Genomic DNA, 26338 nt, shown 5'->3' with positions numbered 1-26338 from the left:
CCCCAGAGAATCCAGATCAAGGAAACCATTCCCTCACCAATGGAGCTTCAGGCCAAGGGAGTCTGATAATGTCCTCTGTGTCCCACCGTCTGCTTGGATTCACACAGTTTCAGAACCAGGCAGAGGTACCAGGCACACACTCAACGCTGGCTGCAGACTTTTCTTTTCTCTTTGGTACCAGGGATTGAACCCAGGGGTGCCTAACTACTGAGTCACATCCCCAGGCCTTGCTAAGTTGCTGAGGCTGGCCTTGAACTTGTGATCCTCCTGCCTCAGCCTTCCAAACCACTGGGATTACATCACACTGGGCCTAGCTACAGATTTCATAGGCTGAGCATAAGCTCGATTTAACTCATTTCCATATTTAATACTTTCAAAAATGCATTATGTGATAATGGTTCTTGTTCCCAAGTGAGAGAGGAAATCTTGGTTTAATAAGTTTATCAAAGGCCACCACCTAGTGAGTAGCAAATTCACAACTTGAACCCGATTTACCTGACTTTAGTTTCCTTACAGCCAAGCTTTATTGTCTACTGCTACATCCAATGATGACTTGTGTCCTCAGTAGGGAAAATGTCACTGTGCCCTGCTGGGGACACAGAGATAAAATTGGTCCAATTAGCTGCTTTCAAGAAGCCCAGTGCTGGAGGGGGTTTGGGGCCTGTACCAGATCCCTGTCCTGCCCCCCTGTAGGAGGCGTGTGGGAGCACAGAAATGTTCTGGAGAACAGGGGGGGTGTTCACGGATGGGACTCAGCCCACACAGCCTGTGGTGGGAGAGGGGCTGGGTCCCTCCAGCCCATGCTGAAATGTGACAACTGGTACAGAACCTGGAGTGAGCGGCAGCCCAGAGGGACTGGCACAGAAAGGCGCAGGAGTGTTGGGGGAGCTCGCGAATGGTGTGCACTTCAGTGAGCGTGGAGTGGGCGGGCAGGGAGCCGGCGGGGAAGGCTGGCCAAACGTGGGACTAGCAGAAGCCGTAGTGACCTTGAAGAGCTCACATCTCCACGGACCACGAAGGTGCTCAGGGACGTCACCGTCATTCCGGTGAGACTCGGCTGCAGTTCCTTCCTCCACGTCCCCTGCCATCGCTGCATTCCTGCTTCTCCCATGATGCTGCTTCAGTAAGTCCGCTTGTGCAGGGCTGCCCTTAACTGAAGGCAGACCACAAGGACAAGGACAATGCCCCTTGACCTCTCAGTTCCAGAACACGCTGGGCATCTGCCACGCAGGACTGACCGTGCACATCTGAAGAATGTTTGGACTCTGTGTGAAGTGTCCCATGATTTCCACCCTCCATCCAACTATTAGCTTACTTAAACTCCTCCAACTTCACTCTAAGAAAACTAGTCAGGCTTCACTTTCAGATAATACTAACGATAATAATGAAAAATGTGCTAATTTAGCAAAAAAAAAAAATCGGCATTTACTGAGTTTGCTATGCATCGCCTTTTTTATGGTCGGGTGATGCTGGGACACAAGGGTTATCGATTTGCCTTAGCAGAAAACAGATCCGGGAAGTTTAATGAGATAACGATATTCAGAGTTGCTCAGTGCTGACCCTGGACTTGAGTCTAGATTTTCCTGGTTTTAAAAGCTCTCTTGGTGGTGTGCGGTCCCACTCACCTCACTTAGACTTCCCTTTCCAAGACAACCGTGACACCTGGATTTGCTAATTGCGTTTCTGCTGCAGCCATTCCCTATTGATCCACCACCAGTCTCATCCTGTGCTTCACCTCCAGAGAAGGGAGGTGCCTGGCCACAGCTGCCTGGAGCCAGCTCAGTGCACACCATTATGCCTTGTCCAGTACCTTCCTGCAGAGAGGAGTTGTCCTGATGGGGATTCAAAGAGACTCCAGCACCGGCACTCCAGCGTGGATGCACGGACATTCTAGGTGCAGGAGCCTGGACCAGCCTTCAGCTGCCCGTTAACCCTGGGAGGGAAAATGTCCCCCACCACCATCACTGCAGTTGACGTGTGTCTTTTCACTGCTGATCATGAAGTCTGGCCATGCCGGGGGATCTGCAGAGAGGCTGGGCCACGTCTGAGACTTTTTTCTTATTCTCAAAAGCACGGCATTGTTAGGGGACAGAGCGCTCACAGCACATGTTTAAAACTAGAAGACCCCTGAAGGTTGGGGGCCTTCCTCCCACCTCATCTGCTCAGGTAACCCAGAGCTCCACAGCTGGCCTCAAAGCAGACCCGGTGCTCCGGGCGCACAATACTACGTCTTTCATTCAGGTACTGAAATGACAGGACCCTAGGTCTCCTTCCAAAGAAAACTCAGGAGAAAAAAAAAGCAGGTGATTTACAGCCTAATTCAGGAGAGCAACCAGTGCCTCCCGAGAGCTTCCACAGCGGGCAGCACTTGCTGGCACCACCGTTTGTGGGGACAAAGATACCCTAGAACAGCCTGGGTAGTTTTGGGTACCGACCCTTAGCACCTTAGCACCTCTCGGCCCTTCCACACCCAGGCTCCAGGGTTATTAAAGGCCCAGGCATTGTTGAGCAGCAGGGTCACCTGGGCCTTTTAAAACCCGAGGACAGGCCACAGCTGGCTGATTAAACAGGAACCCACAGTGCGACCTGCAAGTGTGTGTGCTCCTGGGATTCTGAGATATTAATGTGCTTTTTTCATTAGAAGTCCTGGAGGTTGGATTGTGCCAGCCAGTGGGGGAGAACTTTCCAGGCCCACCTCTGCAGAGGGCCAGGCATGACGACAGGGGCTCTGCAGGCAGAGTCAGGACAGCTGCTCACAAGCGGTGACAGGCACGGGGACGCCACCACTCACTCAGTGCAACACCCAGACGCTCATTCTCCATAAATGACCAAAGGGGGGATGAGCCAGGGGTAAAGGGGAGGCTCCAACCCAGGCCTCAGCTCTGTCAAAGTCCCTCAGAAGGGTCAGCTGTTCATCCAAACAGCAAGTGCCCCCTCACCAGGATGCTCCAGAGGGGTCCAGTAAGTCACTGTGCAAGGAGAAAACTGCCCCTGGACTGAGCGACAGCTCTGTCACCAAAGCCCCTCGAAGGGCAGAGGGTGATCCGGGTCGTGACATGGACCCACGGAGACTTCCGCCTAACAGGACAGAGGGCATGCAGGGACTCCGCCCTACACAGTCACAGCACGTGAAACTCCATGCCACCTAAGTGCCTTCCTTGGGCTGAAGAGACACACGCAGCTGACAAGCCTCCTGAACATGTCCTTGGACACCTGAGCCCGCAGAGATCTCACCCTGGGCCGAGGGAGGTGGAGAGAGGAACCTGACTCAGGCAGGAGGCCCAGCAGCCTCCAGGAGCCTCGATGCTGTCTGGGCACAGCTACGCAGACTCCCAGGAGCACCAACGCCCAGGTGAGTGGATGAGTGGAGGTACCCAAGGAGGGTCTCTGAGGACCCTCATGGTGACCTGAGAAGCCGAGGCTGTTACATGCCCCAATGTCCGGGAAAGCCAGAGAAGTGGCTGTGGGTTCACGGGACAGGAAAGTAAACCCGTGGCCAGGTCACTCGCTGACCCACGCTCCTCAGTCTCTGTCCATTCCAAGACCCCTGCTGAGCACAGGAACTGAAGGTCACTGACAACAGAGGAGGAGGAGGCCCTGGGAATCCTCGATGGCCACACTCAGCCGACATCCGCACAGCAGCTGATGGTAAGATCTGCCACCTCCTAGGCCAGTCACGCTTGCCCTCCCACCGGCAGCTGCCGAGGCTCACGCTGCTGTGGTCATTTAAAACGCAGGAAGTGAAAGAAAACCGCACAGGGACCCCATTGCCCACTCTCCACCTCTGTATGAGCAGCAGTAGGGGCCAGGGTATCCCGCAGGAAGGAGACCTGCCACACACAGGGGACGGAAGGAGCCCTGGAAGAAATCTGGCAAGGTGCACACGCAAACACCACTGTGACCCAGGGCCCAGGCCAGGCACCTGCAGCTGCCTGGTCTCTGATCTAAGCCCGCGGTGAGGAAACCCCAGTGGACTTGCTGCCTGGCCCCAGAGCCAGAGGTACCATCAGAGAGTGGCCCCGGGGATGGAGGCACAGCTGGGTGTCTGCCCCTGTGGGCCACCAGAGTCTCTGCCTTGCTCCATCCCCATGGTATGGTGTCCAGGCCTGTGTGGTGAGACTCTATCAGGTCAGGGTGTGGACTGCAGAGCAGTGACATTCTAAATTAACTGCTCAGTGACAAAATCTATATTAATTGAACATCATTGATTCTTATTCAGAACAAATGGGCGTCTTGGCATGGAAATATTGATAAGTCAAAGGGGCTCATTGCCAATAGATAGAGCTGACTGGACCGGCTCAGGTCCCCTAGAGCCGCCCCTTGTTATGATATCTAAGAGCTGAATGTGGAACGTGGGCGTATTTCAAGGGACCCGTCCCCTTTCCCCACACTGTGCTGCGTCTGTTTTGCAAACTCACGGGTTAGGAATGTTCTCCGAGGAGCAGTGTTTGGAAGGAGGCCTTTCCCTGGGCAAGACGGGAGGCAAGCTTTTCTTTAGCTGTTCCCTCAGCACCGTGCTCTGTGTTCAAGACTCTGAGCTGGGGCTGGGAAGGGCCCAGGGAGGAGCAGGGAGCACCCACAGGAAGCTATGGGCTGCTTACTTCTGGGGCTTCTCTTACTTCTTTGAATAAATCATCACTGTCTGTGGTTATGGCCTACGCATGCTGTGCTGGGCCTTCAGTGGACACATTCCTGGTGCCCAAGTTCACTCACTGCCTCATCATGTCAATGAACATATCTGGCAGTGCGGGAGGCTTTTCCAGGGGTCACAGGAATACCCATGACCTAGTCGGAGCCCTGGGTTCTGGAACAGGAAGCAGCGTCTGTCTGTGAGATGCTGAATGGGGGAGGCTGTCCCGGCAGAGAGGGAGACTGAGTGGGGGGTGGCCCAGCAGGGCCCCAGTCTCCTGCTTTTTGTGACTGTGACACAGCACCTGAGAGACAGCAGGTAATTTACCAAGGAAGGAGGGTCAATTTGGCTCAGGCCCTGGGAGTCCAGGAGCACAGCGCTGGCATCTGCTTGGCTTCCGGGGTGGCTCTGTGGTGGAGGCGGAAGAGAAGCAGAGGAGGCAGAGAAGGGTCGACCTTGCCTTCCAACCACAGGCTGCCTGGGCTGCTAACCCAGGCCTGAGACCAGACAGCTGTCCTCTCCAGCAGCACACCTGCCGGCTCCTCCCCTGGTCCCCAGAACAAGGCTCAGTGTGGAGTCAGGGGCCTCCGTGACAATCAGACCAACAGGGCAGATAAGAATTCACCCTGGGGTGCACACGCATTACCCAGCCCTCGTGAGTTCCTGCTCCCAGAGACAGGGTTCTGGCCAGGGCAGATCTGGGAAGGAACAGGTCTCTGTCCCTGCTATCTGGGGACCGGAGCCCGGGGAGGAAGTCAGCTGACCTACTGCGTGGTGAGCATACTCAGACGCAGACGCTGATCAGGGTGCACACAGTGGGGAGGCACCCGTGCTGCTGGGGACACTGAGATGCCTCATGAAGGCTCTGCAAAAGCCACAGGTGTCTGCAAGCAGAGCGGGGCAGTACCAGGAGGGCCACGCCCCAGCACAAAGCAGGAAGGACGTGGCATGTGCAGGGAGTGATGGGAGACGGGAGCTCAGGGTCCTGTGGGAACAGGGCAGGGAACACAGCACGGGGTGGGGGGCGATGTTCTCTGGACTTCTGAAGGAGCAGGGCCTGCTGTGGGATTCTAGTAAATAAGAGGAGCCATAGAAGAGAATTTTTGGGTTTTTAAGAAACATCACCTAGCAACAACGCAGGCAACCAATTGTGGTGATCAGAGATGGGGCGGTCACCTGAATTGTCGTGCTCTAGCCCCTGGGCGAAGGTCCTGTGGTGACGTCCCTGGTATCCAGTGCTCTCTTCCTCCACACTTAGTAGTTTAGCCAGACCTGCCCACGTGCACCCGTGGGGCCTCATGCTCCAAGCCCAAGAGCAGAGCTTGGCAGGGAGCAGGAGGTACCCTGGCGGAGAGCTGGCACTGTTTGCCCAACAGTCCGTCTGCTGACTGCAGCTGTCTGCACGCTCAAAAAGCTACATGATCCTAATACACATTGGAAGTGTGATTTTGGAAGCTGTTTGCATCAAGCGTGTTATTACTAGAGCCATATTTCATGGAGAAAGAGTAGATTTTTTCTCCAAGAAATCGTTTCAGAACAATTGGCTATCTATACACACACACACACACACACACACACACACACACACACAAAAGAATTTTGAAGCACACCTCATAAAATATACAAAAAATAATTCAACACAAATCATAGACCTATATGTAAAATCTAAAATTATGAGACTGCTAGAAGTGGTAGAAGAAAACCTTTGTGACCTTGTTTTCGGTAAAGATTTCTTAAATATGTAATCAAAAGAATGTCATCAAAAGGATGGTCTATAAGAGACCCACTTGGTAAATTAGACGTCATCAAAATGAAAGACTTGCATTTGTCAAAAGACACGTTTAAGGGACTGGTAAGGAAAGCTGCAGTCGGGGGGAATGTGTGCCCGTCACGGTTGTCACAGGACTTGTACCCGAATATATACAGAACCTTCCAAATTCAATCACTTCATAAAACCAAACAAAACCTCAGTTGTACAGTGAACAAAAGATCTAACCAGACATTTCAACAAAGAGGACGGGTAGGCCATGAACGGGTGTTCAGGAAGTGCCGACCCAACCATGATGAAGCATCGCTGCAGACCGCATTAGAGGGACGAAAGTAAGAAGCCCGATGGAAACAGATGCAGAGGAACTTTCTGGAAGTGCTGACAGGCAGGTGGAAAGACTGCTGGTTGTCTGGGAGAGGCTGGAGTAGGCCCAGAGGCAGGAGCCCCTGGAGGCCCATTGTGCCGTGGGCCCTGCTCTCTGGATGCCCACAGGAGGAGGCTTCCCATCGGCACACGCTCAAGTCCGAGCCGTTTACTGTGTGCCACTTACATCTCAGTGGGGCTCTTCAGAGAGGTAAGGATGACCCCGTGCCCACGACCTGATGCTCTCTCTCCATTCTCAGGCTCACTCCCTTCTCTCTCACCTCTGGCTGTATCTTCTGACATCTAGAATTTTCTCTTTGTCTTACAAACATCCCTGTGCTGTCCTTATCATCAGAAAATGACAGTGATAGCATCTGGGAACAGGGGTGGGGGTGTTCTAAGACCGACATTTAAGAAGGAAGAATCGTAGATGTATTGAGGTACGGACTGTGTCCCCTGAAGTGCCGCAGCTCCTCGGACGGTTAACCCTTTTTCTTTTGCTAGACTTCATTCAAGTTGGGTTTGATGTCTTCCCTTGTAAAAGAGAAGCTGTTTGACATGCACAAGCCAGGGCTGACCCTCTGTCTTGTCCTGGAGGTCTGCCACCCTCTGTGGTGGTCAGGGCAGGGCCTTGGAGGACAACCAAGTTCTCATGCCTACTTGGCAGGGAGAAAGAAACCATTGCGTTCCCTCTCATTTCACCTTGCTGTTTGAACTTGAGACTGTTACTACAGTGACATCCCCCTCCCCCTTCCTTCAGAGGCCTGAGTACACCTGTCACCGGGGGAGACACCACCTGCGTGAGCAGACCCCAGTCCTGAAGAATCCTCTATTCATGCCACAGCTCAGGCTTCACGCTGTTGGCCGTGCTTTGCCCAGGCGTAGCGTGCTGCTCTGCGTGAGCCCTGCCATCCTGAGACACGGCCTTCTGGTCTGGGCCCCACCCTCCTTCTGCTTGCTTATATCCCCTCAGTCGATGGTAAATAAAATTCAGTGATAACTGTTCAGCTGGAGACTTTCACCTCTAAAGTCTTTGCCAAGACAAGGCATCCTGAGCCAGGAGGACCCCTAACTCAGTCCACCTCCGTGTGGGCATCTCCGCAGGTGACGACAGCAAGGAGTGAACCAACACAGAGACAGCAGCCCAGCAACAGGGGTCACCTAAAGGGCTTCGGCCAAGTGATTGGTCTTAACACCTCCTTTTCCAGTCAATAAACTGAAGAGTAGAAATGCCGCCGTCCTTCCTAAGTCAAAGAGCAGTTGTGGATTCAAAGGTGGACCTCAGGGCGCACGTCCTGCCTGCCTGCGGTGGCTAACAGCCAGGACTACCCAGTGCTGATGTTCAGAGAGGGCCAGGCAGGAACAGAGAGACGGAGGAGCAGGGCTCTCCTTGTGGTGCTCCAGCCAACGAGGCAGCGCTAACCCAGCCACGAGGCTGACTCCCTAAAATGAGACTCAGACGCTCCTCAGTGATTCAAGGTTCCGTCTAAAGGCGGCTGTAGAGATGAAGTGGACGTAAGCAGCTCTCATTCATTCTCTCCACCCAGCCACCCCTTCCTCCCTCATCAGTGTTCACAAGCTGCCTGCCCTCCCTGTCCACGCACAGTAGCTGAAGCTAGAGCCCACGAGGGGTAATACTAATACTCCCTGAGGAGCAACAGGCTCTGGACTTGCACATGACACGTGTGATCTCATTTATTCCCCAGGAAGCCTTACAGGCTAAGCCACCTTGTCACTCCCATACAGATAAGGCAAGTGAGATGGGAGAGTAAAGGACTCGCCCAGATACCGTGATAGTCTGCCTGCCTGCAAGACTCAAGGGCAGCTCGCGGTCTTCCTCACCACGATCCCAGTAACCATGGGATTGTAACTAAACATCATAATCAAGTGGTCACATTTAAAAAATCTTACAAGTGTGTTGTATTACACACACACACACACACACACACACACACACACACACACACATACACACACCCCTTTCTAATTAGAGCTTTGGTCAGGCAACACTTACAGAAAAAGGCACCAGCAATCCACTCACTATAGGTCTCAACCTAGAAAGCTACTTCCCTAACAATGGCACCTCAACAGACCCTGATTCTCAAATGTGTTCCCTGAGCTTCTCTGCAATCAATAGCTCTTTGGTTACCAGCTTCCAAGCAAATCACCGGAGAATTTACATTACACGTATGAATTTCCCCTTTATAAAATATTTAGTGTTTTTTCTTGTAAAATGTCTGATAACAGAAACTTTCGAGGTTCTCACAGGAGCCCCCAGCCAAGCAGGCTCCTGAGAGATCTCGTTGGCCAGAGAGTTGCTAGAGGCCACCCGTCAAGAGTCGCAGTGCTGCCTTCTCTTTAAGGAAAGACAGCTCTTGCCGGGGATGACAAGGTAAAGTCATGGGGTTTTAGACTTCCGGAAAAAATGGACACTTCTTATCCTGCTCTGTCTTCTATGAGAGCGGCCCCGCAAGTGCGGGATCAGCAGCAACCCAGTGCGCCGTTCTGGTTCACCAGGGGAGGCAGAAAAATCCTCTCGAAAAATCCTGCGGCACCTGCGCTCCCAAGCACATCTGCAGGAGAAATTAGAGTGAACCAAACGTGTGCATGTCCTTCTAACTGGCCCGGGGACTTGCCTGCTTATTACGCCAAAACCAACTTTTGATTTTCAAAAATACTTTCAAGAGCTACTCTATCTGTTTCTCTGAAGTCTCGACTTGGCTAAATGAGCTGGCGGTGTTACCTCCCTCCCCGTCATCCCCCCGGGAATCCCAGCCAGCCTCCCTGCAAGCCTGAAGGGTGTCAAGCTCTGGCTCCGGAGGCCCCCTGGAGCAGCTCCAGGATCCTGCAGCCTGTGCCCTCAGCGCTGCCTGCCCCAGCCCTCGTTCCTGGTAGGTTAGCAAAAGCCCACTTGACATTGATTTTGCAAATTCTGGAAAGAGGAGGGCTCTTCTCTTCCCTCATTTCTTTATCCCTCGGTATCAATGAGATATGCATTGCAGCTTTAGAATCATAAAATATTTATTAATCTCCAGCTTTTAATGTTCATGAATAAAGAGGCTAATTAATAATTTTTCAGGGTCAGTGAAAAAGAAACCAGAAACTTTCTCCAAAGGGGTGGTATTCAAGGCCAAATAGAGAACTGATTATCAGACCTCAAAATGACTGACTGCAAAATGTCATTGGCAGCTTGATCCGTGGAGGCTTTGGGAAATAAAACTGTTGGAAGGTATTATATTTTGTTTGTTTGTTTTCCTCCCAGAGCTGAAAGCAGTTGATCTGCTTGGTGTGGAAAGATACACACTAGAGAAAAAACAAACCTGGAGGAGACTCCACTGCCAATCAGCCTGTCTCGGCTCCACTGGACACCTGCAGGAAGCCCTGGTCAGGGTGCACCTAGGGAATGGCTGTCCCAGAAGGCTGATGGGCAGTGTCTCCTTCTTCAAAGGCACCTCTGCAACCCCAGAACCCGTCAGCATCAGATAGAGGCAGAGACTCAGCTAAAGGGGCAAAAGTGCTTGGAACCCATGCTCAGCCTGTCATGGCAGGCCACCGCCTCTCACCACCCACTGAGCCCTGCTGAGTGCCGGGGAGAGCTGTCCACTCCCAGAGACAAGCTGCACCACCTGGCAGCATCACCAGCCTCTCCTGACACAGGAGGGAACACAGGCTCAAACAGGCCAAAAGAATCCAAATTCAAATCTGACCTGTTGCAGCACCAACCCCTTGGCTGAGGGACGCCGGCAGGCTGGTGGGCTGGAGGAGAAGGACCCACTCCCTGCCTTACTCCTTCTGCGGATTAAAGTTCTAAAATGGGCTTCCCACCTCCTGCCTACCTGAAGGAAGTGGTTTCAGGCAGGATCAGAGCACATGAGGAGGAGACAGAGAACCGCAGTCTAACCCGTCACTTTAAAGGAAGGGACAAAGGTTCTTAGGAGGTGACTCGCCCCCTCCCGCCCAGTACTGAGAAGGCAGTGTCCAGACTGCTGGCTCACCTCCTCCCTGACAAGGCTGGACTGGGCTTGTGGGGCACTGAGGCCGACCTGGGACAGGGACATCGAACACTTTGGGGACAGGAACTGCCTCCAACCGCCCAGGGGCAGCAGATGCTGCCATTACTTATGAAATATCCCACTGCACTTCCTTCCTTTATCAAAACGTGTAAATGTAGGTTTGCAGATTTAAAGGCTCAGACACTTGCTAGATAAGAATGCTTTGCACTGTCGGAGTGTCCACGTGTGCAGGTGTGGGAAGGTGTGCTTCCTAGACATCTCACGTCTCATAGAAAGGTGGAAAGTGTAACGGGGGGCACGCCACACAGCCTGGGGGCCTCGAGTGGACACGTGGTGGGCTGGGGGCTTCTTCCAGCGGGGAATTCATTAGCCAAGTCCTTAGGACTGGAGAGTCGCCCAGCACAGCAAACCAGATGGACACATCCCCAAAGCACAGGGTCCTGCTTGACTCTCACCCCGCCGATGGCAAACCCATCACACCAAGGACTGTCTTGTCAGGCTTCACCCACTTGGCATCTGACCCCATCCCAGCGCAACCAGGCAGACCTGGATACGGGAAAGGGTCGTTTTCACTTGCTGTATGCCCCTGAAGCCAGAGCGCACCACCCCTGAGAACAGAACTCTGTGTTAGGGTTTGGATGTGAGGTGTCCCCCAAAAGCTCTCGTGTGAGACAATGCAGGAAGGTTCGGAGGAAAAATGATTGGATCGTAATAAGAGTTTTAATCCTATCAGGATGAATTTTGAAGGGGCAGGATGTGGCTGGAGGAGGTGGGAAGTGGGGAGTATGTTTTGGATCTGGAGAGTGGAGTCGGTCTCGCTGCCTCCTGGCCCCCGGGCTGTGAGCTGCTTCCCTCCGCCACCCTCTCCTGTTCTGCCTCACCTCGAGCCCCGAGGAATGGAGCCGACCTTCTGGGGACTGAGACCTCTGAAACCGTGAGCCCTCAAATAAACTCTTCCTCCTCTGAGTTGTTCTGGTCGGATCCTCTAGTCCCCGCAGCGAAAAAGGTGACTAAAATACCCCACGAGGGACTGGAACTCCGGGCAGCCACCAGCGCTCACCAACCACCTGAGAAGTCAACTTTGGGGTTAAGTCCTTCATACCTTTACTGTCACTGTCCTCTTGTCCTCTTTGAGGTGACCAGAACAGTCAGAGGAACAACCCAACCACAGCACAGTCTGCAGAATGCTTAGACAGCACTGGAACCTCGGCACACGGCGGAGGGGACCTTCAGATGGCACGCCTGCTCCCCACCGGCCGCCCATCAGAATGACCTGGGGGCTGGGACTGGTGTCAGGCCTCTCCCACCTGGAGTCAGACTTACGCAAGGCAGGGCACCAACAGTGAGGGGGTTAGAGGTCACCACCGTCTACCTCACAGCCACACCCTGTGATCTGCACCTTCCTCCCCCGACCCCCGGCTGTGCAGATGGGAAACTGAAATCCAGGGAGGGGAAGGCAGCCAAGCCAGGGTCCCTGCGTCCTGCTCAGGACTCTGTCGTGTCACACCGCCTTTCAGGGCTGTGCCCATATTAAATGCCCAAGTCTGGGTTGTTTCCTCTCATCATAAACCAAAATAGAGAAAAAAGACTGTTTTGCCGCTTCTTATAAATCTGGATCTGCTTTGCCAGTCCACAGATTCCTGTTGTCAAATGTGTGCTGAATCCAATGACCTCGTCTGATCCAGGCTGGAATTACAGACTTCCTGGTGAAATCTGTCATTCAGACTTGGCTATTGCCTACGAGCATCTGAACATGAAGCATTGGTGGCAGGGATTCCCAAGCCTCCCTGTTTCCAACTCACGCAGGCAGAATGGTTCTGGGTTTGCTTAAAAGACATGGCTCTCTTCCTACTTGCTATCCATAAAAAAGTAATGTAAATAGATAGAAGCTACCAAAATCACAGGAAGACTCTCACGGCGTTCAGGAACAAATTACAGTGTGATAAAGGTCATTTCATGTCAGTACCCGGAGCCCTCTTGAGAAAGTTCTGCCGCACATCTTGATGGGACCACTGGCTGCTGACCCCAGAGACCTGCTTTCTCCCCCACTGCACTTGGCCCCCTTGGCAGTTTCACTGGACTGATCCCCAGCACCAGGGAGCTCCATGCAGCCAGAGGTGGGGTGCGGACCGGCTCAGGAAGTGGACAGATCTACTGAGGAGGACACGCGAGGCTCTGCTTCCACCCCCTGAGGGGGCTGCTACATTGCTAGTCCTGCAGGAAAGGCATTCAGTTCTCCTCTGTGAAATTGTTTTCTAATCTAGCTTCGATTTAAAAAAGATATTAATAAAAGCCTGAAGTCATCAGCCTGAAACTACCATTGAAAAGGGAATGAATAATTCAGAATTGAGACAGGGTAATTGTATCACCAATTTGCATCCCCTAAATAATTAAGGGATTCCTCAGCTTATTTAGAATCGGCTCCATTATCTGGATTGTGGAGTTGGCTGGTGAAATCCCTGACTCCTCCTCCCAGTGCACCAGGCCAGACCTGGGGGCCCTCAGTTCAAAGGCCTGGGTCCTGTCTTTGCAACTGCATGCTCCGTGCATGGCCCCCAGGGAGCCCAGGGAGCAGCGCATGGCGCCTTCTGACACATGCCATGCTGGCGGTAGGCAGCCCACTCTCAGAGCTTGTGGAGATGGGAATGGCTGAAATGAAGGACGCAGACACAAACTGTCCTCCAGTTCACCTCCCAGTGGCTAATCCATCCCACCTAGTGACACCAGAGAGAAATACTGTAAAGCCTGGAGCCAGAACTGAGCACGACTCCAGCAAGACTTTGCAAGAGCCCTCTGACAACCAGAAAGTGACACAAGAAATTTAATCAGACTTTTCCCATCACTGTCTAGACAGATGTTGGTCAATTTAGAGCAGAGACTAATCTGTTTTCCATGTTGTTCAGATTAAATCTCAGAGCTGAGAGGAGCCGCCCACTTTAGATGGGTGGGAGATGAAAGGCGAGAAGCACCCACTGTGATCAAGAGGACAATCATGGTCGGTCCCACCTCGGGTCAGAGTCTTGTGACCGGCACCATGCATCCACTAAAGGGCACCTTCATTTAAATGTTCTTCACGTCCTGTTTGCTGAGAGGAAATGAGTATGGAGTCCACATACTCTGCGCCTTGGGGAGAGCTCCTCTTGGTGCCACCCAGCTGAATGCAAACCCACTTCCCAGGTCACTGCAACATGACTGGCAAACTTACACTGTCACCATCATGCATATGAATAAAGAGATGTCACAGTCGATAAGCAATCGACAGAGCACCTCCGTCACTCCAGGCCCCTCTCTGAACTTCAGAGAGAAAGCCGTTCTCCTCTTGTCAGACACGCATCCAACGCACTAACCGCTGGTTACTTATTCATCCAACAAAGTGATTTCTAATGAGCAGGGTGCCTTTCCTGGCATTAAAAAATCATAGAATCCCATAACCCCAGAGTGAATGACCATCACCTGCCATTCCCTTCCAGCTCCGCGTCACATGTGAAGGGGTCTCTGAAAGCCAGTCTCAGGCTGTCCTTTCCTTCCCAGGTCCTTAACCACTCGTGGAATTTGACTCTGATTAGGACAGGTGGCAGGGACATTTACGACCACCCTGAGTCTCAAGTAACTAACCACTCAAGAAAGAATTCTTTCATAGATACCTAATTAAAATTAATTAATTAATTAAAAAAGGAAAAAAAAGAAAGAAAGAAGTCTTTACTCATTGCTCTGAATCCAGCTCCTGACAACCAGAAACGAGCCGTGGTTTGCACCGAGTTTTGCAAACTCTGTGAGGAAGGCAAACAGAGATGCCAGAAGCTCCGCTATCAGACCAGCTTGGTGCCGGGTATCCTGCACAAGAGTCCACAGTGTGTCCCACATCTGAATGGTCTGCGATTATACTGCCTGAGTACTTTCTAATGCTTTGACAGCACAGTACAAGGGTTAGGGTTTCCTTAGCTTTCCTGCTCCGAGTCGGACAGGGCAGAGGTCAGAGACGAGCCAACCTGAAAGAAAACATCTATACCCTTTATTTTCAGGATTCTATTAGCCAACTCATCAACACTCACATCTGTCCCCGGGGACAGCCCTCAGATATGCTGCTCGACACCCGGTGGCCGTAAATATGACGAAACATCCTTCTGTGGCTTGTGTGCCAAACTGCCTTTTCCAAAAAACTTTTGCCCTGAGTAAATACCCAGACTGAGCTGGCTGCTGACGGCATCTGCTGTGGATTAGTTAAAATTAAATTCTAAACCTTTGGCAAGACATCAAGCCTGCCCGACTGAATCTCCCCGGGGGAGTTTTGTAAGATAATTCAAGCATCTCAGTGCATCTCACCCTGTAGGTTAGCGATTTTTTTTTTCCCAGAAATTAAACTCATCTCCCCCCATCCAGTAAATTGTGTCCTTCCACTCACCCTCCAAAATTGCTTGAGTCTGTCCACCCTGAGCAGCCTGGAAGCACTCATCCCGTGTCCTAGGTGGAGGTACGCCTTCGCGGCTGCCAGCGCTCCTTGGTGAAGCAGCAAGATGCCCCGGGATTCTCAGAGCAGGGACACTCCCTGCCTGGCTCCTAATGCTGCTTACCGACAACCACAGAGTTGGCTGTGCAGCAGGGAGCAGCCAATAGCCACACAGGACGGCCTCAGCCTCTGGAGATCCGGGAGCCGCGTGCCCCACTGCAAGCTCAGCTCTGACCCGCTCAGGGAGAGGCGGTGTTTTCTAAATGGCCCGTCTTCCTGTTCTTACTCGGATGGTCTTTTATATCCTGGAGTGAGGATCATATTCTGCTCTGAGACAGACGCACATTAGTGTTTGTCTCAGCTCAAAACCAGCAGCCTGCTGCCCAGGGTCCCCAGGGCGCCAGGGCTAGTTCTTGCTTCTACCTGCAGGTGTGCCGGGACAGGACTTTCTGTTATTCCTGGTAAAGACTAAACGCTGACTGCTGCGTTCAGCTGCTTAGAGGAGGGGCTCTGGCCATGCCCCCCTAACCCTGTGCTAGGAGATTGGAGAGGGGTTTCAGAGCAACCCTGGACGGCACCCAGGATAGGGAGGGTTTCACCACATGCCCTCCTCCCCCAGCTCAGTGTGCCATCAGACAATAGCTAGGCGTGGAAGCACAGACCACCGCTCTTTACACCATTTCTGGGACAGCCCAGTGTCAGTGGCCCATCCAACACACAGGTGTTGGCCCCAACTCTCTGCCAGGCCCTGTGGCAGGTTCTGGGTGAGAAATGGAGAGATGTCAGTTCTGCACACACGGGGGCCCCAGAACCATGCTGTAGAGGTTTAAGTAACTGCTGTTCTTCCCTCGTGCCCTGAGACCCTCAGGGGCAGAGGCCAGGCTGTGATCTTAGTCCCTGACACAGCATCTGGCACAGTGAGGAAGCCACACAGGCACCCAGCAATGAGGAATGCGGGCAAGAGGGAGCAGGAGACAGACAGAACCAAGGCTGAGGCCACCTGTGCACAGGGCGTTCACATCACCCCCTGGAAGGACCACGCCCCCAGGTGCTTCTGCCTTACAGAAGTTTAGCAGGAGGGATCGGGCACATTTAGGTAACTGAGTTCACATTTAGACCTCCCTGCAAGGCCCGGAGCTCCTGTAAACTGCGCCCTCGGCTCACCCACACATGGCCTGCTCCTTTCTGTAATGAGCCATAGCAGTGTGGTGGCAGGGACAGGAGCACAGAGTGGACAGCCATCTTTCTGGGCCCTTCATACTATAGGTTACAACAGTCACTGGTGGCCATACACCCAGACGGCGGTGCAGAGGTGGGGTACAAGGAGCCAGCCAGAGGGCTTGGGGAAAACTGGCTTAATTAATCCAAATGGGCAAGGCAGGAAGGGTGGAGGAACAGAAGAGGTGGGTGCCCAAAGACCCAGGGAGTGGGGCACACAGGGGACGAATGGCAACACCTTCACACATCTATTAAGAGTCTGTGCTGGGGACATGGGTTCAGGAATTGGTGGGGATTCCGAGCAGAGAAGAATGAGAACCGAGAACCTGTTTCTGGGGCGGTGCTGAGCTGGTGGAGAGCCAGGCCGTCCCCTGCACCCTGCTGGCCTGAGCACTAAGCTGTGAGTTTTCTCTATGGGGAAGCAGATTCTGTTGACCGTGCTGGTGATACACTGGGTCACAGAGTGCCCCAGACACCACCTGCACCTCTGGGCCATCATGGAGTGTGGAGATGCTCCCTTTGGAAGGGACTGTGGGCTTAACTTTCCACAGAAATCACATGGTTGTCCTGGGCGTGTAAGCCACACGAGCCGCCAGTCACTCTGGCTCGCTTCCTCAGGCACATGTGGTGAGATCATGCAGCCTCTTATGGTTGGAAGGACCCATGTGGCAGCTCTGGTCCCGGAGCCCTGGGAGGAAGTGGCATGCCACCTGATTTGGGGACCTAGAATCGCCTGCGTAAAGCCCTCCAGAGCGCCGGTGCTCTCTGCCAGGCTGTGCAGTGGGGGTGTAGAGCAGCCGTGGACACGTGGCCAGGGGGAGAGAACGTCTCCTGTCCTTGGAGGTTAGGGTTTGTGAAATTATGTCCTTAATTTCTGGTCTCCGTAAGCAATCAATGACTAGTCCCCCGAAGGCTGGCATGCGTGATGGCAGTCTGTGACTTCCTCAGTGAGAGGACCATCCTGTTCATCCTCCTCAATCCAGGCAGACATGTCACCAGCCCAGAAGCAATCCCAGTCCATAAAGAGACAGGGGATCCAAGGAGCGTTCGGGATCCAGCCCTGGCCCACGTGCCGTCGAGCAGTCTCCAAGAAACAAGCCACTGGTACAGATGAACACCTGGGCTCAGTGGGCTCAGCCCCTCCTCAGCTGAATGGAAACAGGGGACTCAGGGACTTCATTCCGGGCCCCCACTGACAGGCCATTCACCCTAGAGACCGGGAGGTCCGGACAAACCCAGAGAACTCTGGGACCTTCTGGCTCCAGAGCTGGCGGCTGCAGGGTGGGGAGTGGGGTGGGCAGGTTTATGCCCCTCAAATGATGCCCTGCCCACCACCTGGACAGTAGCCTTCCCTTCTCATCCAAAAGACAGACATGAGTTTGTGAGTGAAAAACCCAGACGGAGCAGTGGTGATGACCGCCCGAGCAGCAGGCTGACTGGAATTAGAGCCATTCACAGCGGTGTCCAGGGCCATGTTTGGGAATCGAAACTCATCAGATGTGTTCGTAGCCTATCGATCACGTCAATATGGAAACAGGGCAAGCGAAACCTCTCAGGGTCTTCAGCCTTCCACTTCAGAGAATCGCAAGTTAAGCAACACGGAGAGCTACAGGAATCAGCACGGCTGCAAAACTGTTCCAGGCCAAGGGATTTGAACGGGCCAGGTTTCTATTAGCTCCCCCGAAAGAGTCTTGTAAGCAAGACACGTGGGCTAAAGATCAAGATGAGCTGATAAATATTTAATTGATGGCTGATAAAAATAAAGTGAACTTGAATTTATATATGACTTGGGGAAGGCAGGCACCACAGATTTATAACCCTGAAAACAACATAAACTTAGCATCGAAGAAAACTTTTAATCACCGAAAATGTGAGCAAGAAGACGCAGGTTTCTGACATTTGATTATGCAAGACTTTCCTTTAAAGAGCTCTGTGTTTTTATAACACCTTTTTTCCAAGTCATTTGTGGTTTTATCAGCCTTGTCACTCAGAAAGTGGCACATTCATGGATCTCAGTGTTTAAGGGGAAGCTTTGGAAATTTTAAAAACATAAACATGAACTCAAAGGCTTTGCGACTGAGCCATATTTTCGTACATCCTGTGCCTCCTCATATGTCAAGGCAAAATGTCCCTTTCCAACCTTTTAACCCCAATCCTCCTGTGAGGGTCCACGTCTTTTTAAGAGGTTGTTATAAACCCAAGGATCGTCACATCATCTTTAGCTTAGATTATTTTTAAAATATTGGTGACTTTTTGGTTTGTAAGTGAATGGTGGAGGCTGCCCATGCTGTTCTGGCCTCTGCTGGACGGTGTCAGTGTACATGCTCAGGCGATCCTGAAGCGTCAGGGACACTGTAGGATGGAGCTCTCGCGGCACGCTGACAGCCGCCAGGGCAGTTTGTATACCTTAAAGAGAAAAAAGTGTCATGGAGCCTCCAGCCTCCCACGGAAAGTCTGGGCTCCTGGGCTCCTGGGGTGAATGAGACTCAGCAAGCCTGAGGGAACCGGGCTTCCACCTGGGGGAAAGGAGTGACCGCCATTGCTGCTGCCCACTGGTGGCCTAGGAGCGTAGCAGTCGGGGGTAACATTTGCATTTCAGGGACAACATTACGTCACTGGGTAGGCACAGGGCTGAGTGTTGGGTTGTCAGGGATTTAGATCTGGAGTATCGGACACGTCCCCAGGTCCTCTAATGGAAATCCCCTCTTCAAGGCGGAGGCCTTGGAACCTGACTCCCCACAGGTGCCCTGGTTCCATTCACTCCACCATCACGCAAGCACACAGCGCTGCCACCTTGGACCTCTCTCTCAGTCATCTTAATATGAAACTCAGGGGTGCAAGAAGAGTCCCTCTCCTTCATTTCCATTAGAGCAAACAGAACTTGAATCCCGTGCTCTGTTCTAACAGGCTGGCAGGAACTCACTTCATCTCTGCGAGGGCACCCATGCCAGGCAGTCCTGCTCAGAGTCCTGTGGTCTGTGCAGTGACAGCACACCCGCGAGGAGGCTTCTGGTCACCCGCCACAGGCTGCAGGAGTGTGTCAGCTCTGCTGCTTCTGTGCCAGCCTGACACCCAGAACGCTTTGGAAGGCTGGTCCCAGACTCCGTCACCATCCAGCTTTCCTGGGGCCTGCCACTTGCTAGGGTTCTGTCTTGGAGCAGCTCACAGATCCTGGGGCCAGCCCCTCCCCCTCTCTTCCCAGGCTGTTCCTCTGGTGGCTTCCAAAGGGTCTCCCCGTCTGCTTCCCACTCGTGCACCCCTAACTTCAGGTGCGAAGGGCTGTTCCAGGACAAGGCAGGGGGGTCAACCAGCAGGGAGCGCCTCTCACGGGGAAGCCCTGTGTGACCAAGGCTGTGTGTCAGGAACAGCCCCGGCTGTGAGTTCCTCCAGACAGACATCCCCATCCCAAGTCCTGGGCTCTGGGACTCCCTCTCCCTCCTCAGCCTCTCGGGCACACCGTGAAGTAGAGATCCTCAACCAGAACCGGCCTTCTGCAAGGTTCTCCTTTCGCGTGACTTATCAGAATGAGGACCCAATTGCTGGGCAGGGGAGAGAAGGCCCATTTGTTGCACTTTTCTGCCTTCCTGTGGTTTTTGGCTTCGCAGTCAGGGACTGAAGACAGGAGCCAAAAATAAATAAATAAATAAAAGGTGGTCAGCGTGGCAGCACTTTAACAGAGGTGTGGTGGTCCCTGAGGCCCGGCTCTTTCAGAGTCTGGTCAACGACTTCTCTGCTTCCTGACAAATGGAGGAAGCTGAGCTCTAGGTAGTAATTGCAGGATGTTGTCTATATAAAGGTTTCACCTTCAAGTTAGCAATGACCTTGAACAGAAATTCCACCTTCCTCCGGCACTAAGTGTGGCGGAGACTACAGATCTGGCCCTGGGTTTGTCTGAACCTCTGTACTTTCTGATGCACTGGGTGGTGCTGGTGAACGGGAGTGGACCCTCCAGGACAGGAAAGGGTCTGGCCTGTGACTTGGGGCCACACATTCCCCTTGGCTCTGACGGCGAACCTCAGGGTGCGCACTCCTTACCTCCTGACTAACTCTTGTCCCTGTCAAACAGCTAAGGTGATACTCCGTCCCAACTGTCCGTGGGGTGTGCCAGCACGTTCTACCCTTCCGCTCAGTTCACTTGGTGGAGCAGAGTTCTGGGATGGAATCTGGTCCCTGATTCTGGAAGGCTGATCACTTTGTCCTAGTACATGGACACGGAATCCATGCTCACCCAGCTAGGGACCCTGCATGTGCACCGGCTGGTCAGATGGTAGTTGAGGCAAAGAGCTGTGGTGAGTTCAGCGGATCTATCTTCCTGTAGGGAAAGTCAGCCTCAGCTGTCAGTGAACCGTCCACCCACCAGTGACTGGCCGGTGGGTTAGTTCCCTGTTGCTGTGACGAGTGGCCACAGCTCAGTTGATGAAGACAGTGCCCACTTGCTGAGGCACGGTTCTGTAGTACGGTCACGTAGCATGGCTGGATTGCTTATCCAGAGTCTGAGGAGGATGGCGTGTGAGCAGGGCTGCACTTCTGCTCACTGCTCATCTGGTGGCAGGGTCCAGAACCTTCTCAGGCCTCGCCTTCCTTCCCTGAGGTATCCTCTGCTTCAGGGTGCAAGGCCTCCTCTTTGCCCTCAAGGTTTCTATGATTATGGATCCACCATATAATTCAAGATTATTTTCCAGCCTTGACTCCATCTAAAAATCTCCTTGGGGACATTCCTATTCATGGGCATAACCCTGAGGACAAAGAGCCCAGGAGCCAAAACTCTGCCTGTGACAATGGGCCACTGAAGTCACTTTGTGTGATGGGATGTATAAGTGCTAAGAATAATTCAGCCGTGAGGCATTGTAGCTGGGCAATGACTCCATGCTATGTAATATTAAAAATAAATAGCAATTAAATTAATGAGGTTTTGCCCTATTGAACATCAATTCATCCAAGAGTCTTTCTACAGGCAAGGGAATGACCCAGACATGGTGTTCAGTTAAAGTTTCAGAAACTGGGAGCCAGAAGAATCCTCCAAACCTTTCATGAATAATTCATTTCCAGAGTTGTTTTGCCAACAGGAAGTGCAGCGATGTCATTATGAGAACAAAGCACTCCTTAGCCACCGATGTCAACCCCCTCGCTTCCCAGCCCCGTGGCTGCGCTGCCCCGGGTGCCGTCCTGGCTCAGTCCCCAACTTCAAACCCACTGAATCAACCTCGAAGCAGTGGATTGACAACTCTGGAGGAGAGGGGAGGCGAGGGGAGGAAGAACAAGAGAAACAGGGGAAGAACTTAGGAAAGGCGGGGTGGGAGGCTGGGAACCTGAGCGGGGGAAGGGAACAAAGCCTTCGGACAGGGACCCAGTGTCTCCAGTGAGACAGGCAGAAATAAGCAGCTTCACCTTGGGAATATTGATCCCCCTGCAAAGAGCCAGGCTTGCAGAGTAAAGAAACGGTGCTCAGAAAAAGATTCTAATAACACAAAGATGTGCAAGCCGGTTGTGGGCGGGCAGCGCGCTCCCAGGACACCAGGCCTGGGCCTCCCAAGTTCATAACGAGAGGCAAGGGGCTGCTTCTCGGCAGGTGGACCTCCCAAGCACTACCTTCCCACTCTGTTGTAAGCCTGCCAGAGCCACAGGCCTGCTTCTCCAGGACAGAGACCAGCCGCGCCTGTGGACTGGATGCCTGGAAGACGGCAAGATGGCAGAGCTTACCCTACCTGTCCTTTAGCACAATTAGAATAAGATGAGCCGCTCACTGTGGGCGACCAGTGTGTTTACTTCTCCCGGCCACCTCACGGGTTCTCACCACTCCTGGTGTGGGGGAAACGGAACCTCGGGAAAGTAGGGAACCCGTCCAGAGCCACCACCTCGTTTGCCATCCATCCATCCAAAACAATGTGATGAAAGTCCTGGTCACACGGCTTCACCCTCCTCTCACCCAGAGAACATGGAAACAGACAGGAAACCAGGGAAGACTTAAGTGGCCAGAAGGACTGCCGCCGGGCACTGGGGGGAAACCGGCACCTGAGGCAGCCAGCCGAGATCCCTAGGAAAGCAGCCCAGAGGGCCAACGTGGAAAGCGTCAGGATTAGATGTGCACGGTCCACAGCACACCTGTTTACAGACATGTGGGCAGCAGAGCCCTGAGCTCTGCAGCCACCCGTCCCGGATGGCAACAGCTCACTCCCCCTTCCTGGGCGAGCCCAGGGGCAGGTGGAGCCAGAGTTCACTGGCTCGGGAATGCTCTCCTGGCTCCTTCCGTCAACAGGGCACAACTGCAAAGAGGAACCGTGGAACTCGAGAGAGGTCAGTTCTGGGCTCAGAGTCAGCTTTCTGTGGCCAAAGAAAAAGAGGCAGGCAGGGCATGGAAAGCAAGAGGGCCAGGAGGATGGACCAGGGGAGAGACAGGCAGAGAGCCGGGGAGAGCTCAGGTGGGGCCGAGGGTGTGCCCAGCCTGAGACCAGGGCCTTCTGGGAGGAGTGACCAACACCAGCCTGCGGCTCCCTAGCCTCAGCTCCTCGGGCGCCAGCGCGTGCCCCAAACTGCTGCCTTGACTTTGCTTCTCACAAGAGAACTGAGAATAAAGTCCCTGTCCACATATTTTCTTCAGAATTTCCTAACTCTCCATTCAGTGTTGGCGATTTCCATCCCGTCCACCCCAGCATGCACGGAAACTATTTGAGCTCACAAATACTTGTACCATTACTGTTATTGGGATAAAATAACCGGGATTTCAATTAGGCCAGGAAACAAAATCTATATGACAAAAATTCCCCCAAAAGAAATGAAGGTGGTCACAGTCCGAGATCCCCTTTAACATATCCCACCCGGAAATTCAATCACTCCTCATGTGGATTTCAAATGTAAAATGGTCTGCTCTTGCTAAAAGTTCCTTTTAGGTTCAGATGTTTAACAAACAAAACAGATTTCTTGGTGAGGATACCCTGCAGATGGCGTTTTCCATTAAAGCCTCCAAGCACAGCAGAGGCAGGACCTGGGAGGAGCCCGCCCCTGGCTATTCCCTAGGCCTGGCCAGGACCCCTTCCAGCCCAGAGCTCCCTGAGGGCTGGGGTCCCTACTTTCCTGAGCAGCTGCAGAGCAGGTAGCAGCACGTGGGCTGCAGCAGGAAGAACACCCTCCCGGGTCCCTTCCCTTCCCCTCCCCACCCTCAGTGGCTGCTCACTGACAGTGCCAGTCATCTGCCGTCTCACTCCTCAAAAACGCCACCCCTCCTTGGTGTTTCCTGTTCATGTTCCCTTGCTCTTTTCCTCCTGGCAGAACATGAACTCTGTGACCAGGCAGCCATGCGGCTTCAGGAGCACACCGTGTCCTACCCGGGTGCTTAAAAGGTCCTGGCTCAGGGAGGGAGCTCTGTGACAGTGGCAATTGCTCTTATCCTGTTCTTGAGAAATGCATTTCCCACGCCTCCAGCTAGTGCCATTAACCCTTCACATTGCCAATCCCGAGGTCACAGGGAACCTGGGTTCAGTTAGATACAGTGAGAAGAGACTCCTCACAGACGCTCACGTCAATCAGCTCCTGCCCACCTGATTGACACCTGCCGTGTGCGATGACATATCTGCCTGCTGCCCTCTCTGCCTCCCTGTGCGTTGAGACCCAGTGCAACGGCCCCTGCACAGAAGGCAGACGTGGCCTCTGGCCACAACTGTGGCCAGAACTGAATCTAGTGCCACCTCTTGGCCTTGTGTCCACCTGCACTTTCCAGGAGGCCGGGCCAGCAGGCTCCGCCGGGTGATCAAGTGTTGATGTGTCTGTCTGCCTCCACATCCCTGGATTAGTCCAGCCGGCCTGGAGGAAACGGCTCGTTTACTGCATTGATCTGGCGTCCTCCTGGACAGCAATAATGAGGCCTTCTGGGCTCCTCTCTCCCCTCTGTCTGGGCTTCAGGGGCTCAGTCCTGGCCCTGACCATTCTGTGTGGATACTGAGACCTCTGGAGTGGGGGCTGCTCCTCGCTTGGTGGCTGGTCTCCCTGGGTTCCCTTCAGCCACTGCCTGCTCCCAGCACCTGCTTCTCTCCTGAAAGAAACAGATTTGCTCACTGAGGGAGGCTCCCAGTGAGGCTGGTGTGGCCGGCAAACAGCACAGGAGGAAAGGTGCCAGAGGCCACTCTGTCCCTGGGAGGCACAGCAGCACTTGCCCCAGGTGGACCTGCACTGCACCTCGGGCAACCCAAGGCGGCTGTGAGCATCTAGCTACAGACCTCCCACGTCAAATCCCAGGCTTATCCCCAGGTGGGTTCCAGCTTACTCCTCTAACAGGAAGAATGATAACGATCTTGCAGGCATTGTGCGGGGATCAAAGAAATCCTTTATGGAGAGCAGTTTACAGGGTTTAACAAATGACAGAGTCACTCCATTAACTGAGACTTAACTAAAATTAACAAAGTCACTAAATTAATGCAAAATCTAGGCTCTTCTTGCCAAGTCCACGTGCAACTAATGCTATGGGACCTGCACAGGGGGCTCAGAAACCCCTGTAAAACAGCCACCCAGCCCTTGCAGGCCACAGGTCCTTGGAGTCTCCTGCATGACTGGACTGAGTAGACTGCAATCTGAAGAGACCCCCTGGGAGGCACCAGGCATGAGGAGGTGGAGGAGCACCCTACCAGGGTGTCCTTGGGAGCTGTCAGATGCTTATGCAAAGAGTTTAGCTCCTGACTTTCAAGGTCTGGCTTAGAATAGGAAAGCATATTCAAGCAATCATTTGCCTCAGGCAAAACACACTGCCTCAGCAAACAAGCTGTGTTCAGAAGAATTCTGAACACAGCTTTGCTCAAGACCACGGACACCTATAGCTCTGCAGTTCTGCAGAAGCTTGGCATTAAACGGAGTAGCTTCCCAGAAAACACCACTGCTAAGCCAGTCTCTAGATTTCTGTGCCGCTCAGCGCCAAGTCTGGGAGGGTTTCTTTGGGACAGTTGACATTTACCTGCCCAGCCTCTCCTCAGTGACTATATGGAATATTTGCTTCTTATACACTCCTGTCCCTTTGAACCACCGTGTGGCACACCCAGCTGTGGGCAAGAGGGTGGCCTCGGGCGGTGGTTTACCTGAAGACGTTTCCACAGTGTAGGCGGACTTGGGGTGCATGGGCAGGGACACTCCTCCCCCTAATCTGCAAAGACCTATAAACTCTTGGACAGAAAAGGGCTTCTCTTTGACGTCTAGGAGCCACACGCCTGGAACAGGCTGGATCCTTGCTGCTCTGGAAGACAAGCAGGTGAGTCCCTTACTTTCAGTTATTTGATAAAGAGATGTTGGCATCTTATACAAATTTGGGGACTGTGTGCAGTTGGGCTGCTGGCCCCATGGGAGTGGGTCCTGGGGAACACGCGGGCTCTTGCAGGAAGTGACTTCTAGGACCCCCACCTTCTTCCCTTTAGGTCCCTGGGTTGCACCTAAGGCACAACAGCCTGGTGGTGCCCAGGTCAGGGGTGGGGAGGGAGACAGACCCTCAGATGGTTGGGGGCAGGGGAAAAAGTGCCCTTAAGGAGCAATGGCAGGTCAGCCCCCTTCCAGGAGACCAGAAACCATTTTATCATCTTTAGTGACCAGGGTTCAACGTGCAAAAGTTGACCCACAGAAAGAACCGAGCAGCTGACGGGCCAGGCAGACGCGTGAAGGGAAAGGCATGGAGAGAAAAGTCAGAGAGGCGAGGCGCGGGGGGTGGACGCTCGCCATTGTTGAGATCTGCACCCAAGCTGCCAGCAGGGAAGCTGTCCAAGTACACAGGGACAGCTGGGACACCTCCCACACGGCCCTCGTCAGACTGTGGGTCTAGAAGATCAAGCATCGCTGGGACCTGGGACAGTGGCAGCCGAGGACGTAGGGCTCCATATTTGTTTGCTTACTGGGCGAATAGTTCACAAGAAGAAGGAAGGTGTGAAAGA

The 26338-nt window shown here is 53.2% G+C and overlaps 1 protein-coding gene across 4 annotated transcripts in view; it reads right to left on the bottom strand.

Annotated features, from left to right (window-relative positions):
- Window positions 1-26338, bottom strand: part of Dpp6 (dipeptidyl peptidase like 6) — an 860191-nt gene that overhangs the window by 506300 nt on the left and 327553 nt on the right. Inside the window, exon 1 of one of the 4 annotated variants that reach the window (XM_078040900.1) lies at window positions 15177-15310. The exons of the other annotated variants lie outside the window; for them this stretch is intronic. Within the exon in view, the coding sequence (XP_077897026.1) occupies window positions 15177-15227 (51 nt within the window). The 5' untranslated portion in view covers window positions 15228-15310. Of the gene's footprint in view, window positions 1-15176; window positions 15311-26338 lie in introns of those variants that run through there. 4 annotated transcript variants of the gene reach the window in all.

Source organism: Ictidomys tridecemlineatus, chromosome 2, assembly GCF_052094955.1.
Source record: "Ictidomys tridecemlineatus isolate mIctTri1 chromosome 2, mIctTri1.hap1, whole genome shotgun sequence".
Taxonomy (NCBI): Eukaryota; Metazoa; Chordata; class Mammalia; order Rodentia; family Sciuridae; genus Ictidomys; species Ictidomys tridecemlineatus.
This window is presented reverse-complemented; position numbering and strand designations above follow the sequence as displayed.